Source organism: Mixophyes fleayi, chromosome 5 (genome assembly GCF_038048845.1).
Source record: "Mixophyes fleayi isolate aMixFle1 chromosome 5, aMixFle1.hap1, whole genome shotgun sequence".
NCBI classification, from domain to species: domain Eukaryota; kingdom Metazoa; phylum Chordata; class Amphibia; order Anura; family Limnodynastidae; genus Mixophyes; species Mixophyes fleayi.
In genome coordinates this window covers 72,721,450-72,742,348 of record NC_134406.1, presented here as the reverse complement: position 1 = coordinate 72,742,348, position 20,899 = coordinate 72,721,450, and the positions used below count along the sequence as shown (strand labels likewise).

Here is a 20,899-nt window from a genome sequence, read left to right as displayed (position 1 = left end):
ACTCAGGTGCAAACACAAAAACAAATTTTCTATGTCAGGATAGATATTATAATAAATGTAAAGGAATGAAGATATTACATATTTGGAGTTCTTCCCGATTTAACTTCTACAGTCCACAGAGCCTTTATACTGGGTAATGCAGACAGACATTCACATCACCTTTGAGGTGGCAGTTTCTTCACCAATACTTTCAAAACTATACCTTTGGCTGGATCTAGGCACATTTTATAAAAGGACAAGCAAATTGCACACATAAATAAAATGTTGATAAATGTTAATTTAAAACTTTGACACTTGAGATAAAGGCAGCACTGATGTTCCTTTATGGTCATAAGACACTTAAATACATTAATAAAGGACATTCGTTCAGCGTTCTGGGAGAAAATAGAACAAAATCACCATAAAGGGGATGGCCACTCCATCCTCAGCTCTCGTTTCACACCATACTTGCCAACTCTCCCGGAATGTCCGGGAGACTCCAGAAATTCGGGTTGGTCTCACGGACTCCCAGGAGAGCTGGCGATTCTCCCGCATCTGGCCATTTATATAAAATTAGTGCCGGAATGTACGGGCGGAGGGGGCGGGGCTTCGCAATTCACATCATTTTGGCCCCACCCTCAGTGATGTAATGCTTGTTTGGGGTCTTTTTACACTGTAAAAAGACCCAAAACATGCATTGCGTCACCGGGGGCGGGGCCAATATGACGTGAATCGTGAAGCCCCGCCCCCTCCACCCATACACCCCTCCAGATCTCACGGACCCGGCCAACGCAAGGTTGGTAAGTATGTTTCACACTCGTAATTATAATTAAAGGGAAGAACCAAATGTTAGGAATTACTTTGAAGTTAAATATTTGCTTTTGCAGCCACGTGATTTACAATCAGAATAGGAGTTTGCACCTATAGATCTGTTGTGCAGTTCCGGCTGATCTTCTGTACTTGCATTTTATCCAATTCGACGCCTATTGTTTTTTTTTTTGTATAATACTTGCACTCCTTTGGAAACTGCCCTATGTATAGGGATGCAGGTGTGAATGGCTTTGTGCAGCTCAGGGGATCCGCAAATCCTACTTGTTCCCTGCTGTCAATTGAGCTGGGAACCAGGATTGTTGTGCAGAGTAACTGCAACAGTGTTCTCCTGGCAGAGGATCAATAAATAGAGGTCATAGCTCACTACTGCAAAGATTAGCACTTACAATTAATTAACACTCCTGTAATTGTTTCTGGGTTAACATTTTTTTAATACACAATCACACTAACATCACCGCATACTAAATAACAATGTCATCAGAGAAATGTGTATCATAGTATTTACCTGGTGATTGAACCAGCTATTGGAAATTTCTGGTCTACCTCTGTCTCTCAGAACATTGTCCTTCATGCTTTCAACACATGGATGTTCCCGCACTTTGCTACCAAAGGGAGGTTCATAGTCTTTTACTTCTGAAATATAAAATGAAGGCTTCAATATTTAACATCAACTTAAATTGTAGACCAAGCACATGTATGAGCAACTTCAATCAGCCAGTAGCTGGGCCTAATGGGAAATTAGTTCATCTATACAGCTGAAGGTCAGAAGGTTGCTCTAGAGCAGGGGTAACAAAAACATTTTTTACATCAGGGCTTCAGACTTGAACTGGGAAGTGCGTAAGGGCTGAAAACTGGTTCTCTTATACATGCAATTTACCTTTAGACAAGCCAGCTTCAAAACAATATGAGCCAGATAAATGGTAAGAAAGTTGTACTAAAATGTGGGTGTGGTTAATTCAAATTCGGGTCTGTGTTTTATGTGTATGAGAGTGAAATATTACATGACTGATGTAGAAGACTTAACAAAAATTCTTCATGCAGCACAGAGTAATGTTGCTGATATACACTTAGGGCTAGATTTACTAAGCTGCGGGTTTGAAAAAGTGGGAATGTTGCCTATAGCAACCAATCAGATTCTAGCTTTCATTTATTTAGTACATTCTACAAAATGACAGCTAGATTGTGATTGGTTGCTATAGGCAACATCTCCACTTTTTCAAACCCGCAGCTTAGTAAATATACCCTTAGTGGCCATTCATTAGGTGCATCTTTCTAATACTGGGTAGGATTTCCCCCTCCCTTTGCCCCCAGAACAACCTGAATGCTTTATCGCATGGACTTAAGGTTTTGGAAATATTCCTTAGAAATTTTGGTACATGTGGACATAACAAATCTGGCAGCAACTGCATGATACTATTGACTCTTTTGGCTGTACATTCATGCTGCAAATCTCCTGCTTCACCACACCCCAAAGGTGCTCCATTAGATTGAGATTGCTGGAGTTTGAGAGATTATTGAGAACATGTGTCAGGCCCTGAGGTGCTGACACATGATTGGCCGATTAGATATTTGTATTAATGAGCAGGTGTACAGGTCTACCTGATTAAGTGGTCACTGAGTGTTTAAATACAATTTTTTTAATGGACAACAAACACAGAAACTGGCACAATTGCTGTGGTGCATAGGAAGCCTTTCATGGCACACAAGAGGCATTATTGGGCACAACAGAAACAGAAATGTGGACATAAATGTAATACGAACACCAAATAAGTATAAAGGCCTATAATGTACCCCAATATTTGTGCTATTTAAAAATAATTTGATTACTTGCCAGTGTTCAATGGATGAGATGTTTCCTAAGTTTATAATAATATAAATACTTGCTGGAACACGTTGGATGAAATGGCAAATGCAAGATCTCACAAGCTGTGATGACGGCAGCCATTTCAACCATTTTTAGCTTCTACATGTAGCTGCAGCCATGAGCCACAAAGAAGCATTTGGTGGGCTGATCTAGACATTCTTGCAACAAAAAACCCCTCCCTGTTGTCCTCAGGCACACATCTTGTAGTTATGATTCCATGCATATCAAACGTACAGATATTCCTAACAGGAAAAATCTACTTATTTTATCTTGGCAAATCTCTGGAACTTAAGCTTTTCAAGACATACACTATATTAATGTAAAAAACCATGAAAGTAGGAAAAAGTACACATTCCGTTGCTGCGGATGCAATTCTACTGATCAGAAACAATTTACAGCCCACTCTGCTTTTACTGAAATGCGTTTGATCGTTTAAAATGCCAAGCGGCAAAAGTTCATCAAGACTTCTTGGCTCAATTTGTAAACACAACACATTAATCCATTTCAACTGACATTCTGATTTGAGCAGCACTGGATTTTGACATGAGCAGAAAAACCTTTATCAGAAATTATTAAATGGAATTAGATGTTGCCCTAGATAACCTGTTCTATATCTGTGGTTATTTTGGATTGGGTCATTCTCAAGCATGACAAAAATGTTGGGGGCCACATACATGACTATATATCTGGCTAATTTGCAATTTGTACAGTAATTCTTTGGTTTCAGTCGTTGTTTTAATGAAGTTGTAGGGACTAATTCCATAGGATAAAAGTATTAAAACGTTGTTGTAAAAACACATGCATACAATTTAAGTCTAATTAAAATTAAATTATGTTTTGCCAAGGAAGGACATATAATAATCACAAAGTTTATTTTACACGAATGATAAAAGTGTCGGGGCATATATGAAGATGTATCTCAAATCATAAAGGAAAATGATCTTCAAATTCTAAAGTATCTTAATAGATATCCTGCAAACAAATTTTATTTGTAAAAGAAATATAGTGTAATTAAAACAGTTTGTGGCTAACATCAAGACACCTTTCAGAGAGCAAGGTTATATAACTGCAATATATAGAAAATGTGCAGGCTTTTCTACTTTCTCTGGTTTGTTATTGTAACCTGTAACTAATGTTTAGTGACAGAACAATTTACGCTCCGGAGCCTTAGGGGGATGTAGTTCCTGTAAATATTCATACTGTATTTTTCTACTGCTGAGGACTAATGAAAATACCAAGGAGGGAGACAGATTCAGCTCATGCTGTCAATACACTGCAGGGATTTTTATAAGGGCTGCTGTGTAAGATACAAAGTATAATAATTTGCATATGTATGCCATGGTTACTAATGACTTCACCTTAGTTTACCTTTTCTGAAATTATAGTGGGTAAAATATACAGTGCAAATGGTAGGGGAAACGTTCACTTAGTCATACCAATGATCTGGTTAATACAATTTAGAAAGACTCTTTTTTATGTCTAAAATGATTGAAAAATATTGCAAAAGGGAGAGTTCCTCTGCCCAAAAAGGAAAAATGGTATCAGCCTGAAAAGTATATGCTTCAGGTGAATTACACTTACCTCATTTTAAGGTTAGGCTAGTGACTCGTGTACTTAGAGCACTTGTGTATTTCAGCTGTATGTTTCTAAAGTTACGGAACAGCCATAGCAGCATTCGAAGAGCATATTGGTGCCTGTGCAATTGTATTATAGTGCTTTCACAGACTGCTATGTGCAGGCAAATACAGAAGTGATGGTTTTGCAGCGCTAAAGTACATGAGGGCTCATGTACGAATGTCTGTATGCAAATGTGGTCACATCTGACACTTGCTCCTCCTTAGACTGGAAAAGCGGAACGGGGGAGCGGCGGGCCAGTCACAGTCTGAGTATACCAAGGGTGTGTTTGCGTAATTGCGACTGAGGCAGACCCACATGTAGACGCAGATATGCCTGTCAGTAGCCATAGCACTTATGGACAACAGAGTGCTGGTACAAGTACACACTGGTGATAATGGCTGCCAGTACTAGCTAGGTGCTTCTGATTGGCTGATTGCAACGTCACCTCTGAAGCAGAGCGTGCTTTTTTTCATTGCTCGTGCATATATTATATGATTTTGTGGGAATATGAAATCTTTGCTAATTTCATTTGTACACGAGAAGAATATTATACCTGCTTTATTACATAGATGTTTTTTATCTATCAAATCAATTGTTAAAAAACTTCTGTGCTTATGCCATGGTTTCCTTTTGCATTGCTTAGTTACACGGTTAATACATTTCCTGTAAAGTATAATAAAATATTATGCATTACACAAAAGTGATATTGTATTTTGCTGCACCATAATAATAGATAGTCAGTCTGCAGACTCATCTGCTCTTTAATTACCTCCAACTGCATTACAGCGGGATGTGATTTCCCACAGAACAAGTGCCATAGAATACACATCTGTTTGCTTAAATGATTCCATGTTTTCCAAATTAATTCTGGATTCTAGGACCTCTGGGGCCATATATCTGGCAGTTCCAACCTGAATATAAAAAAAAACAAAAAAAACCATTGATAAAGCCATTACGGCTTATGAACGATTAATTAAGATAAGTCTACGAATATGAATGTATTTCTACCAAATAATAATGAAAATGTCAAATATAGGGCATATTTTCTTCCAACATTTACCTCACGATTAGAACCATGTTGGAGGAATTCATGTAGAACTCACACCATTACGGTGATAGCCTGCCAAACTCACCAGCTTTCTATTGTCAAATCTGTGCTGCATGTAGAACTGTCAGTGAGACAAAACATCTTATTGGAACACCATTTGGGTGCTACCATTCTACCAGATGGTCATGTAAGTTCTCCATGCAGCCAAGTCTGAAGAATATAAAACGCGATGCAAGCAGCAGGCTATACATCAGTTATGGCGTAGAGTGGGGGAGAACGTAATGGGAGAAATACCTAGAGTGGACAGAGTAAAACACAGAGAAGACTTGCATAGAGAGACAACTCATTACATTAATCACAAGTAATTAAAACTAAAGACTGCAGTGTTTTAAATTGTGTTATTTAACGTGTAAAAAATACCATTTGGATGGAGCCCTTTACTTTTAACTATTTTTATTTGAATTGCCCCTTTTACATCAGAACAACATTGTAAATTGACTAGTTTAGTTAATATATTAATTAGCCTTACTGCGAATCACAGGAGAGCAGTGTAGAGCATAGTTCAAATGTCACACATCAACAATACAGGGCTCATATAAATATGTTTCAAGCACATATAGATTAACCAACAGTGTGCACTGCTGCGGTGCTTCCTGTGATTTGGGGTATTAAAAGTGGTGGAGTAAAAACTATTCTGGATCTCTCTGGAACAGAAAGTTTCTCCAAACAGGTAAAACTGACTGTGATGGAGATGTACACAATTAATCTTATTGATGATACCTCTCTTTCAGTAATGAAGCACTGATTTTGTGTTGTGGGAAAAAGTCATTTGATACCAGAATAGCTAGTACAGTGTTTAGAAAGGGTCATTAACTAAGCTGCGAAAATATGGTAGTAAATGCCTTAATTCAGATGCCTTTAGTGGTAGTTTGTGGAATCGAAGGAAAAGATGGCAGAAAATGTAAATTTAATTCATGGGGGAAAACTATAGGCTGATGAAAGACCCCGGCCACCTCTGAGAATGTGTAAAATGTAGGTCATTATGATGTAGAAATTAAGTCATTGTTGAGTGGTAAAAAAAAAAAAAGCACTTGTGATCAGTGTACCCTCTAAGCCAGGGGTAGGCAACCTGCGGCTCTCCAGGTGTTGGGAAACTGCAAATCCCAGCATGCCTTGCCACCTATCTGCTGGTTATCTATTGGCAAAGCATGCTGGGACTTGTAGTTTCACAACACCTGGAGAGCCGCAGGTTGCCTACCCCTGCTCTAAGCTGAGCAATCTGGAAAGGAAAGAGTTAAAAGGTCACTAATGAGGGCTCCACCTGAAAGGTTTGCATTTACAATCTGCAGGATGTTTCCTAGTAAGATACAGGTTTAACTTTATCATTTCCAGATTGCTCAGCTTAGAGGGAACACTGCTTGTGATCACCTGCTAAATCAGGAACACACTTTTTATTTTGTATGTGGGAATAGAGTGAGGCAATTTCATGCATGCATTTAACATGCTTCTCCTTAAGGGATGCATGTTAAATGCATTTGCATAACGGAAAGATGCATTGATGCACTGCACATGTGCACAGCTTGCATCCACTTATCTTACACTTGTGACCTCTTCCTCCTGGAGAGGCAGATCTGGGGCGTTAACGTGCAAGTGCAGTGTAGTAAGGGTTTGGGAACACATGTCCCTTTGAGATGCATCTTACCTTGACTAACACAAATCTTGAAATTTGAAGTTGATGGTCATAACTGATGCATCTGTACGATAGATTTTAAGGGTGCAGTGTGCAGATGGTTTTTTGCTCATATGCAAATGGTGTTGCTTTTTATAGGCTATGTAGAATTTACAGTGCCATGTTTTGTTGAAATCATCCATTATTGAACTTCTTGTTCATTTAAAAATTATTTTGACCTTCAGAAACACAGCCTTATATATTATATTTATGCAATCACTTAACTGCCATACCACTCTCCAACCTACCTGTCCACTGTTGGCAAGATCATCCACTGAAAGACTTGGGTCCAGCCAGAGAGATAACCCAAAGTCACATAAGCAACAGGTGAGATCATTTTTAACCAGTATATTGGAACTTTTCAAGTCTCGATGAACAATTGGCGTCTTTGGTCTTCCGCACGGTGTGTGATCACTATGCAAGTGGGCAACACCACGAGACAAAGAGCCACCAAGCTGTAGGAGATCTTCCCAACTAATGATGTGCCTTGTTAAGTAATCCTGCAAATTGCCTTTAGAATGGAAAGCAGTGATTAGCCAGTATTGTTTACCAACATCGGTCTTCCTCTCTTCAGCAGTCAAGAACTGCAAAACATTCTCATGTTTTAGATTGATGTCAGAAAATATTTCTTTCTCCATTTTCCAGGATGCATATTCTTCATAGGGGAAAATTTTGACAGATACAGTTTCAAACTGGTCTGAAGTGTTCTGTTTCAGTTTGGCCTTGTACACCTCAGCAAATCGACCCTTCCCCACCAGGGTGTCTAGTTCAATGGGTAGAAGCTCCGTGTTGTGATTCAAGTTGTTGGCACATGTTGAGCTTATATCTGACCGGTCATCATCTATCATAATGGCGCAAGCATCGCTGCATTCCATATTTGGGTGTCTCATGCATTTCGGATTATTTTCCCACTTCTTGTGAGCCTTCTTTTTCCCATGGATGCGGTAACAATAAAAAATGGTAATAACTGCAATTGCAATTCCAACTGGAGGTAGAAGGCTTGATAGCGCAACAAAGGTTGTGTCTGGCCAGTCAGAGCTTTTTTCTAGAAAACAAAAATATGCAGGATATAGTAGATGACAGACTAAAGTGTCATTAGATATTTATGTTTCAAGATTCAGTGAACTGATGCAACAGGCAATACTTCTTATTAATAGAAAAAGAAAATTCATGGTGAGAGGTAAACATGATATTATTGCTATTATTACTACAAATAATAACAACAAGATACATTAACACTATACTGTTTAAATATGTACTAACACTTTTTAAAATATTTTTTTCTTTGCATTGACTAATGTTAATATTAAAAGGATCGTTCCACTTATGATACATTTTAGTTGACATTCTCCTTCCCTCCAACTAGCAGTAATCTTGGTGCCCCATGCCCTTGTACCACCTGTGCACCAATTGCTTAATTCCAGTCTTGACAAGCGAACGGTTTAAAATGGAAACTGTGCTTTCAAACATATGTGCTTTTTAGAGCAGACTCAAATTTGGAATACCCAGTCTCCTGAATGCCAGTGGGAAGAAGTCCCCATTGGAGCACAGTTGTGGGCGAGTTCTGAACTGCGGGGCTCCAAGGCATAGGTCCACCAGAATTTATTAGTTGCGAGGCATTAGCTAAGGAGTATTATGTGGGAATATCCATATAAAACACTAAAATATAATTATGTTTTTAGTGCACCACTTTACTTAGTTTCTACAAAGCTGCAAGCTTTTCCAGAGTACATAAGAATAGAATAAAGCTCTACAGTGTAATGGTTTATCTATAATCGAACATAGGCTCCTTCAGCACACATGGGTGTATACCATATGGGCCCAGTGCTTTATTAAATCTTAGCTTTGAGTAGTCATAGATGTATTGAGTTTGACAAACAAAATCTAATAGTTTGCACGGTATATTATAGCACAATATGTTCCCTATAATTATTTTCTCCTTTCTCCTTTGTATACAGTTGAAAATAATATATTCAAAATGTCTACTTTCTGTTTATCTCCTGCTATCAAATTTCCTATTTCATCTTTTAGTGGCACAATATAATCAGCTTTTTACATTTTTGATATTTTAGATGTGAAAAACCTTTTGACGTTAGACCACTTTTGTTTAACAATGGCATTTTTAGTTTCTGTCTTCTGTTATGCATATTTTGTTACATTTCTTATATTCAACTTATGACCTCTCTGTACCCTTTACTTTTAAGAACATTTCTATCTATACTAAGGTATACAGTATACTTATAACAATACCTATATCAATGAGAGAACAGTGTCAGTAAACAATCTGCTTTAATAACTGTCCGAGATGCTCAAATCTGGCCTTTCTAAAATCCATGGTAATCATAGCAGCCTTCTATAATTTTGTATTATAAAAACAAATCAAAAGATACCATGTTATGATCCCTATTTTCCAAATACCCCCTTACCTGTACATCAGTTAAACCAATATGTTTTAGGAGATGGAATCAAATCAAATAGAACCCCCATTTTAATTGGTTCTTCCACCACCTGAGAAGGGCAGGGCCGGATTAACCCGAAGTCTAACTGGGCTACAGCCCAGGGGCCTCGGGCATTCAGGGGGCCCTTGCGCATGGTCTTGCACATGTAGGGAAACCTTTTTATCCCTCTCCAAAGATCGGGTTGCCGGCTGGTTACCACTGCATACTTCCCAACACTCGGGTTTCAATTCCTCTCCTTTTTAGGTGATCTGCGTATTTCCTCTTAGTCCTCCTAGTCACAGCCTCTGCCAACGCGTTTCAATTTGAAAAAATCTTTACCAAGGCAATATCTTGTCTTGATAAAGATGGTTTCAAATTGAAAGTGGTTACCAGCCGGCAACCCGATCTTTGGAGAGGGACAAAAAGGTTTCCCTACATGCGCAAGACCATCCCATATGGGGTAAGAGTCCAACTTTATCAGGATCATCAGCGATTTAACTCTGACCATATCTTTTATGTGTTTTTATGTTGTGCTCATATTAAATTTATTTTTATTGAGATAATACACCATTTGGAGCACTATTATTTTTTCTTTTGAGCTAATACTCAAAGAATAACGTGGATTTAATTGAAGATCTCCAGGTGTATTCTACTTCCATTATTGGAACCACAGAAATTCTCCTGTGTACGTGTATTATTCAGTTGGGAATCATTGGTCACATGTGGTGATGATTAAGTATCTTTAATACCACACGGGTGTTATTGGGTTTTTGATCGTGGCAGAGTATATAGTGAATATGAAATAACACAATCTTTTTCTGCTTATTTATATGCATGAACACCGGTGGAAAATAAATATCTGGATATACAACACCATTTTTTGGACCTTATTATGTTGAGAATATATGAACATTAAAGACATTTTCTTTCTTTTTTCTCCCCTTGAAAAGTACTGCTTTGGGACTTTAATATTACATATAAGTCCTGGACTACCTTTGATGTTTTTGGAGATTTTATAGAGTATAAGCGCCATACCTGTTTGCCTATATTATATGGTTCTGTTTATTTTCACATACATAGATAGGTTGTATTGCAGCAAATAGAGGCAGCTAATATACTAGTCAGCGCAGACAGATCCATTTTTGTAATTAAACAGTGCATGCTATTTTATGGGATCATGCACTTATTTTTGAACAACGACCAATTATATGGTATATGTTTATACTAGTTATGATGGCAGCCACTATGGGAAGGGCAAAAGTTTGAATCTGGGTGTAGCAGGGAGTTCCTAGATAAATGCCGTCTAGGCACAGAGATGCAGTTTGTATTGCACCAACAGGAAAAAAACTAGATGATTTTGTGACTGTACTAAAATTGTTGTCACATGACTTATTTAAAGCTGCCCTACCTGGTACGGTGCAACAAGTCACCCTGACCAGCACTGTTTGCACTAAAAACCAGAGGCTGATGCCGCTGATTTTCACAGGTTGACCTTTTTTGTTTCACAGCCCTGGACGAAATTTGGTGGTTGGCGGTTGTATGAAACTGCGGAGGGGGCAGTTACCACACAGACCAATGAAAAGATGCAATGTTAGTTTCCAGCTCCTAATGGTGCTCCTGTTCCCATCTTCCGCAGTTATTTGAAGTTTATGAGATTTGTGGGTTATATAGCGCAGAGCTCCAGGAAAAAAAAAATAAAAAAAAATCAGTGTTCAGTTCCTGGGGCTCCACTAAAGGGAGGCAGTGGATAAGTAGAAATGTGGTATTGCTGCTTTAAGTGGCCCGAATGAGTAGTATACTAGGACCAAAAATTTAAAAGTTGAAAAAAGGGGCATCGTCATTCCATTTGGTCCTGTAATCTTATTAATAGTTGCACAAAATATTTGTAGGGATGCACTTCATAGAAGCTGGCTAATCGGTCACAAAACTAAACACAATGGGCATCTGCATATCTTGTTAGCTGTTAGTACTACAACCTTCAATATTAGCAAGTGACCTTTATTGATTTACTTTTCTTGCTTCCTTTTGTTTTTCACCAAACCTTATAAAATATAGGCAGTTGTTTATAGTTGATGCTTTTTGAGATGACACAAAAATCTTAAATATAACTTCGGAATGGCAAATTACATTTTTCCCCCAAATGAATAAAAATCATTTTACCAATATTTTTCCTTATGGACAAAATGCAGATTTTAGATAATCATAGGATAATGAAAGAGGTGAATGCTGCAGAAAGAAAACAAAATATAACTGTACCTTCTTCTAATTTAAACAAATTATTACACTCTTCTGCTCCGCAGGAGCACATATACATAATCTCTCCAGCCAACTTCTTTTCTTTCATTATACATTCCGAGGAGGTATAGTCTTCCAACATGTAACCATATAGTGGGACTTTGGGGTCATGGCACAAGGTCTCCTCGACCATATCGGTGTCATTGTTTCTCCTTGGAAAGAAAACAGATGAAAATTAAAAGTACATGTAGAAGTAATGATTTAAAATGAGAATATGAATCAACTGCATACATGTTGGAAACTATAGGCAACAAAAAATAAATATAGTAGTTCAATTTAGTAGCCTCCAACCTTAGTACAAGTAAAGATAATTACTTTCCATGGATGCGATTATGCTAACTATGCTACATAATTGCTGTATAATTATAAGGACAGATATACACAATCCAGTCTACAGTGGTACAAAGACTGACATTAATATTTATTCCATTTTATGAACAGTCCAACTAATGGCTATAGATATTTCATGGGACTAGCCTGACAATAAGCCCTATATTAAATACCTGTACAAATCCCCACACCTCCACAAAAAGTTTATTTCAGGCTACATTCAGATTGAGCATCTTGTAGATGTCCCACAAGCCCTTGAGATGCCATCTGCAACTATATGTCAGTGTTTATAGAAGAGGGAACATGTCCCCCACAGTGCAGGGAGATGGAAGTTTTTGAGGAGAGAAGCCTTGGAAGGTAGTAAAAATACACAGAACACAAATTCCGCATACAGTTATTCTTAAATAACAAGGACAAGTTATCTGGGTGCCTGGGATTAACGTAGACACGCTGAGAAACTGAAGTTGAAAAAGTGATTTGAGAAAGGCCAACAAAGCAAAAAAAGAAAAAATATAATTGGGTGTATCCTTGATTCATTGAGAATTAAGTCTTTCATTAAGTCACGTAACAAATGACAAACTGCATTCCGATTAAAATAATACATCAGAAATTTATGAAAATGGGGAAGTTACAAATATATTTTTTTACAAAAGGAGGGAAGAAAATTGTAACTTTTTTTAATTTGGTTGATTGCAGCACCGCCAAATCAAAAATAACAAAAAATAACCTGTACTTACCATATTGCCACGCACACTTCATCACTCGATTCACAGATGGCAAATATATCACAGTCGGCCTCACAATTGCGTTCGAGTAAATTACACGTCGATGTTTTATTATCACAAAACCTACATAGCAAGCTAAATTTGACTTTACCATGCCAAGTCTTTCTTTCACCTACAAAATAAAGAATAATTGTATAGCAGGACTACAAAGAGTAACAAAAAGAACAACATCAACACTCACTCAGCAAATAAAGTATCTAGTTGCATAAAAGCAATATCACGCATCTAGATCTCTGCCAAAGAACATGGGTTTATTGGCCAAGATAGTGAAGGTGCAGAAGTTTGGATGATAGTAGGAGATGGGTGGAGGGAGGGAGGTTGTTCCCTGCTAAGTGCATCAGTGTTCCTAGTTTTACTGTTCACTGCAGAAACAATGGAGTGAGGTTAATCATGTAACACCCATAAAGATGTACTCGCTCCAGCCCTTTACCTCATTTTAATAATTTCTCTTGGGAGTAGGAAATCTTTCATGCACTGTACCATAAAACCACTACATCTTCTGCCTACTTTGCAAAACTGTTCCCCCCCCAATGCCTTTGTAAATGTCTGCTTCTTTTTCTACCATCTTACTCCCCAAAACCATGCACCATAGTGGAAATATAGATGCATTTGCGTAAATCAAGGTTGGTTTTGAACTTTATAAATGACCTTCACCGTGATTTCTTCTACTATACATGAATGTTATGATACAGAAAATTGCAGGTTTTCACAGATGTTGAATATTTTCAGAAGTTGAACTGATATAATGTCTGAATTTGGAAGGTCGTCTCTTCAAAAATATTTTTTGCTAAAAACCGTCTTTTACAATTTAGATTTTCTTTTAACAGCAAATTCTAAATAAAACATCAGAAATAATAAATTGAACAAATGTACATAATAAACAACGTCTATAACCTTATGTTTGCTTAAAATTACTTTTTGTTTGAACAAGTACCAATAGATTTGTGAATTAATTCAACAAAACTAAAAATATTGGATCAAAATTACAAAATGTTCCATTAACAGAATGATGAAGAATCAATTTTAATTTTTGACCCACAGGGGAGAGATGTTCCCCAACCCAAACATAGAATGAGTAGAGAGGACATGCTTCGTAAAAGAAACTAAAATTGTGTCTTAAGTCTGGAATACACTAATACTGGCCATTCTGCTTGGAGATTTATTTAGGGAGATATATTACAGTTCACATAGATACAGAAGGTAAAGATCCTCACCAAAAGGGACTTAAAGGTGAACTCTCAAGGGGGTAGTTTAGTAGGAACAGAGACAAAATTCATGGGAAATGATAAGCTTGGTGGTAACTCATCTTGCTGAATCTGCCAAACAATGACTTTCAAATGATGTGTTTCAGTGTAATAATTATAAGGAACAAGAGCTCTACAAAACACAGTTTTTTTAAGTAATGATTGAGTGCAATGTTCATTTGATATTAAATATCTTGGATGGGAAGGTGATGTATCTTGTGATCTACACATAAAAACTATTTAGCAATATTTCAAAACTCCATCCATTTCATGCTCAAAAATACCATTACAAACTTGTTGTTATAAATAGCCCTCATCAAAGATGGCCGGGATTGTCTCATGAATATTCCATCTTGGATCTCATTTCCTGTTTGTGTTATATAAAAGACACTTCCTGTTTTGAAGCCTTTGTTCCCTCTTTTGATTTGGATTGCAATTGCTAGAAACTTCTACCAGACCTTTATCTGCCTTGGGACTATTGACTTCACTTGTTGGACATTTTAGGATTTATTTTGATATACAAATCTAATTTTGTTTACTTTAGAATTACCTGGCTATTGAATTTCATCTGTGATGCCAGAAGTTTGGCTTGTTTTTCTTCCTCTTCAGTTGAAAAATCACACTCAAAACATGCTTGCCAACCTTTCCTTGCTCCCGCCATGAGATTCCAGAGGGAAAGTCAGCTGGCAAGTGTGGGAGGGGACATGGTGACACCATCTTCACCAAGCCCCGTCCCGTCGCAATTCACAGCATTGCATGGCAGGGCAGGGCTTAACAATGCAAATTGTGTCAATAAGTCTTGCCTCCATTCGGGATCCGGGAGACTATCAACTCTTCTGGGAGTCCGGGAGTCTCCCAGACATTCCGAGAGAGTAGGCAAGTATGACTCAAGAGATGCATGCGCCTTTCCAGCTCTAGTACATTAATAATTATAGTATTTTTAGTATACTATGTAGACCTCAAATGAATCATAACAGACAAACAGAACTGCTCTAAGTTGAAAGAGAATAACCATGTGAAACTTTACCTTTTGATGTGTTGTCTTCATCCATGGTTAATTTGGAAACAAGTATTTCTTTTTGAAGGCCATCTAAAATTAAAAATAGAAAAAAGACATTTGTTGCAAGGTATTGAGTAATTTTTATTGCATTAAGTGCATGTAGTTACTACAGCTTCTCTACAGCAGAACTCCATCTGGATATTCCTTACTCACTTTGCTTTGTGAACTGCTAACAGGAATTTCATGTTGCAACTGATTTATCACCACTTGCAAGACTCATTACTGCTCACTACCGAGCAGTTGATCAGTCAACACTTCCTGTTCACATGTTTTCTACCCAGCAGCTGTTATTGCCTTGCTAATGTTAGGTTTACGTAGGTTAATTCCTGTACCTTTGTTTTATATAAATTAGTATATCTTCTGCTGCTGGAGACAGTGTTTTTGACCTTGGCAATGGTTACTGGACCTTGCTGCTGCCCTTGAACTCTGCCTGTTTATTAACCTCGCGTACTTCTCTTTAGACCCGGCCTGCCAATTGACTAGTCTCTTTTGTGTCTTGTTTTGTCTGTGTGTGGCTCCATAGCTGCGAGTTTACTTGATTCTACCTCACTCACAGCTGTTAACTATACACTACTGCATCTGTGGCCAGCCTGTGGCTCTAGAGCCACATGCAGCTCTTTGAGCTTTGAAATGTGTCTCCTGGCCAGAAGCATCAAAGATGTATAGTGTTCCAGGCAGGGGCAGATTGGAAAACATTCTGCTGCTCGACTGAACGAGAGCAGTCTCATCTTGTGACCTCCTCTGCACAATGCAGGGAGGTCACAGTGCCACAGACAATAAAATCAGGGAAGGAAAGTGTAGTGTGCTCTGTAGTGTGGGGTGTGGAAGAGGTAACTAATGGGCATGCGAGATCTGAGGACATGTGAAAAAGCTAATGGGCATGTAAGTTGATGTGATGGCATTTGGGGAGATATGATGAATATGTGGATGCCTGTTGGCATGCGGGGAGCTTTGATTGGCATGCATAGGGAATGTGGGTATATCTGACAGCATGTGGGGAGGCTGATGGGCATGTGGGGAGGTCTGATGACATTTAAGGGGCATGTTAGTAGATTTGGTGGCATGTGGAAAGGCTGATGTGCACGTAAGGGGCATATGGGGAGATCTGACGGCATGTGGGGAAATCCAATGGGCTTGTAAAGAGGTCAGAGGGGCACATTAAGAGGTCAGGGGGATTGTTAATGCCATAGAAGTGTGAGCTACTGTGGAGATACTATGAGTGACCCTTTGAACCCTCCTCCACTGGATACAGCAGTGAGGTAAGAGCTGTAAAGTGCAGAGCTGTGCTCATTTGATGATTACTCTGAACATTTTGGCAATGTGTTGGATATTTTCTTTTTCGATTAGCAAGATATACATTGAAAATATAACATAATTTACGAGTGTAAGGTATGTATGCACGTGTTTATGCTGGGTCCATGTATATACACACACATATAAATGGTAAAATTGGCTCTATGCAGTAGCTATAGATATTTTTCAGCTCTTGGTTTCTGACTGGTTGGTCACCCCCTGCACTACTGGGATCATGTCCAGGGAGGCATCCGAGTACCAATAAACAATGTGATTCTGAGAAAGCAGGATGCTAGTGCTGAAAGCATCCTGCGCCATAGGTTTTTTACAGGGGTTATCAGTCACCGATTGTGGGGTTCACAACACCCACCTAGAGGATTGTTTTTCCCTTTAAATAGCAAGCTAAGTGCCATGCATCGCATAGTCATTTTACTTAAGCATCCTTCTACGAATCGTAAGCTCATTTTCAAAATCTCTCTGGAAGTTAAAAAAATATCAGTGCCAGATACAGTCACAGGCAGTGTGTTAAACAGACACAGGCTCACAGCTCTCAGTACATCATGCAAAGGCAGAAGGGGGATAAAAGGGGGATGATTTTATATAACGCAGAGCAGAGTTTAGAGATGTTCTATCTAAAGTCTTTCTGCTCACTACATCCTGTGCCTTGTGGCTGTGGTTGCCAAGAAAGTCCTTGACACTAAGCAGGATTAGAAATCATCTATGAAGAAACAAACTAAGGGAAAATGGTAAATACTAACAATCTTCATTTTTTTTTACCGCTGCTTTAAGGGGGTGGCCTAAGATAGCAGACAGGATTTTAAAGTGATTATTTCATTTTTTCTTGCATGAACAATGACATCTGGACTTGCAATCCTAATTACTGCACAAAGTATTTGCTAGTTGTTAGCAAAATAAACTTAGAAAGGTGTTAGCAAGTGACTTTAGATGTTAGTAAGTGACTTTTATTTCTTTCTTTATTTTTCATCAAAGCTTATAAAATACAGAGTTGTTTATTTTTGTTTCTTGTGATGACACACAACTGCTCTGTGGATACGAGTTTACTAATGTACAGGGCAAAGCTGAGCTGTGTTTTATTCAAGGGCAATGAAAATAATAAATTATGTCTATGTGATACAAAGGGTCCGATGTAAACCCCACAATAGTGACAGAAAGAAAAAGTTGCATTAAGTCATGTACAAAGTGATAAGTTAAACTTAGAAGATGTAAAACAGCATTAAGGACATAATTATTAATATATAAATACATTAAAATTGACAGATTATGAAAAACGTGAAATCAGTTTAATTTAAACATTCTTGCACTTAAACTTATTTTCTCATCAGAAGTTACATGAGCGAAAGTATGACACCTAGTTTTAAGGACAGTACCCACTAGGTTAAAGAAGATCATTTTAACTGTGGATGACAAAGCTAGAAGCTATATTATTACATATATCAATGATTTATATGGAAAATGCTTTCTCCTGAATCCCTGAGGCCGGGAAGCACTAAAAACATGAATATGCTGCAATCCAAGTGCATCCTGAACTTCAGTGATTATGATTGCTATAATAACACATGTTCTACCTGTATCAACTCCATGGTAGTTTTACCTAGTCTCTATGTGTAGTCTGTTTTGTAAAGCTTTTCCTTCATCACCATCATCATCACCATTTATTTATATAGCGCCACTGATTTGGCAGCATGTACAGAGAACTCATTCACATCAGTCCCTGTCCCATTGGAGCTTACAGTCTAAATTCCCTAACATACACAGACACACAGACAGACAGAGAGACTAGGGTCAATTTTGATAGCAGCCAATTAACCTACTAGTATGTTTTTGGAGTGTGGGAGGAAACCGGAGCACCCAGAGGAAACCCACGCAAACACGGGGAGAACATACAAACTCCACACAGATAAGGCCATGGTTGGGAATTAAACTCATGACCCCAGTGATGTGAGGCAGAAGTGCTAACCACTTAGCCACTGTGCTGCCCGTGCTACATTCTCTGAACACAGTACTGTGGGCTTCAAAATTGTGTTTTATTGTTTTCCCCATGAGGACCAAACTGTTACCAATTATGGTGCTGACTTAAAGTGGTTCTTGGATGCGCTTTGCTGCTTTTGTGTCCCAGCAAAGTTACTCAGGTCTTTAAAATGCTGAATAGGTCACCATTCAGACGTCCAAAAAAGCTGCAACCATCTGCAGTGCAGCACAACGCACCATGGAGGACTCTACAAATACTGTGAGTGTGAGCCTTCAAAGACACAACTACCTTTTGGCAAGAGCTACAACAATGTTTTTTTTTTATTATTAAATGCAGATGTTAATTCTATTCAATTTTAAATAACATAATAAATAATTTAAGCAGTATTTTCCCCTTAATGAAAAAAATACTACAGATATGGTGATAATTATAGGATAATATAAGGTAACTGAAATAAAAATGAATTAAAAGTGATACAATAAACCAGGGTAGGAATGTTAAAGAATGCAAAACAGAAGCAAAATATAACTGTACCTTCTTTGAATTTAAACACGTCATTACACTCATCTCCAGTGCAGGAGCACATATACATAGTTTCTCCCGCCACCTTCTTTTCTTTCATTATACAATCGGAGGAGGTATAGCCTTCCAGCATGTGACCATACAGCGGGACTTTGGGGTCATGGCAGAGTGTCTCCTCAGTTAGATGGGTGCCATTATTCCTCCTTGGAAAGAAAATAAATGAACATTAGAATATATTTCAACGGTAACTGCATATAAAGGTAATGATTTATAGTGAGAATGTCTGTTGAATACTTAAGATTAAAATTATAAATAATTAAAAAAAAAATTAAATACTTTTTATGGATGTGACTATCCCTGCTAACTGTGCTACACAGTATGTGGGATAATGTATAATTTATTTATTACAGTTTATTTATATAGTGCCACAAGATAATACAGTACCGTACAGAGAGTATTTAACCATTCACATCAGGTGCTGTCCCGTTTGTCCTTGCAGTCTAAATTTTCTACCGCAAACACACACACACACACCATGGTCCATTTTTATCACCAGCCAATTAACCACCCAGTATGTTTTTCAACTAGGGGAGAAAACCAGAACACCCATAGTGAACCCATGCAAATAAGGGGAGGTCATACAAACGCCACTCAGATAAGGCCCTGGAAAAAAGCTCATGGCGCCATCTTTGTGGGGCCATGGGTTTGATACCAGGGCCCTCTCTCCTTGGAGAACTCTATGGCACAGCATTCCAGGAGATAATAGGCATTATGCACAAGAGCAGTTACACATGACAGAACTGGTGAGGATACACACACAGAAGACCATGATTCAGAGCGAGAGGTACACCCGTTTGCATAGGACGTCTTTGCGTTTTTTCACACTTCGCAGGCTCCGAAACTGAACACACACAATTATGGCTATTTAGACCTGTGACTTTTTGGCACTTACAACTCCTTACGCCTGAAGAGGCATGTTGGTGGAGGGATGGACTGTTCTAACATAGGAAGTGTACAGTAAGGAAGGGTATGTTCATGCAATTGTTTACAGATTCAGACTGGGATGTAGTCACAGGTATGACTGAAAAAGCAGTTATATGTGTGGGAGGTCAGGGGCAGGTCTAAGTGGCAGATAATGATGACAAACAGCTGAGCTAGTGAACCACTTGTAATTAGTGATTTGCTAATGATTGCTTCACAGCAATTGCCTTCATAGCTATAAAATAAAAGGTTTTTGTACATGTTCAGAAGTTGGATGTAAATGTCTAAGGGGTGCGCCTGTTGTCAAGCAGATGCATCTGCTACTCATTCAGACCTTAATGCATCTGCAACTCTGAATAGACATATGTAAACATATCCCTGTCCCTTTAGTTGGACCCGGTTGATTCACGAATTTTCAAGTGAATCAGCCTGGCCTTTTCATTTAATCCTTTTTTAAATACATTCAGCAGCAGGGAGGTGTGCTGTTCCCTCCTGTCTATGCACTGTCAGGCAGAGGTGGAGGTCAGCCCATCTCCACCCTGCCATATTTAAATCTCCCGTACAAATTGTCTTTGAGGAGACCTGCTCCTGGTTCTAGCTCCTCCAACCAGCTACAGACTGGTGCAGTGGTCTCCTTGCTGCTACTGAAGCCTTCCAGGCTCCAATGTGGTGCTTTTCCTCCTGTGACTCTTCAGAAAACCAATAAGTACCATCAGGTAGTCTGTGGCTGCTGGCTAGGGCTAAAGTGTGACTGGTATCCTCTGCCACATTGCACAGCAGCTGCGGCCCCACCCCTAAACCACTAGGAGTGGTCTACCAGCCAGAATACCAGCTCCGTTGACCACAAATGGGTACTGAGACAGCAGCATAACGTTGCCAAATGTTCCCTGATC

The 20,899-nt window shown here is 38.5% G+C and overlaps 1 protein-coding gene across 1 annotated transcript in view; it reads right to left on the bottom strand.

The window, feature by feature from the left end:
* TGFBR2 (transforming growth factor beta receptor 2) overlaps positions 1-20,899 on the bottom strand; it is a 66,980-nt gene that overhangs the window by 3,687 nt on the left and 42,394 nt on the right. The window contains exons 3-9 of the mRNA XM_075212380.1: positions 19,038-19,228; positions 15,188-15,250; positions 12,869-13,028; positions 11,763-11,953; positions 7,317-8,113; positions 5,061-5,202; positions 1,316-1,443 (exon numbers count right to left, since the gene is read on the bottom strand). Of these exons, the coding sequence (XP_075068481.1) occupies positions 1,316-1,443; positions 5,061-5,202; positions 7,317-8,113; positions 11,763-11,953; positions 12,869-13,028; positions 15,188-15,250; positions 19,038-19,228 (1,672 nt within the window). The remainder of the gene's footprint in view (positions 1-1,315; positions 1,444-5,060; positions 5,203-7,316; positions 8,114-11,762; positions 11,954-12,868; positions 13,029-15,187; positions 15,251-19,037; positions 19,229-20,899) is intronic.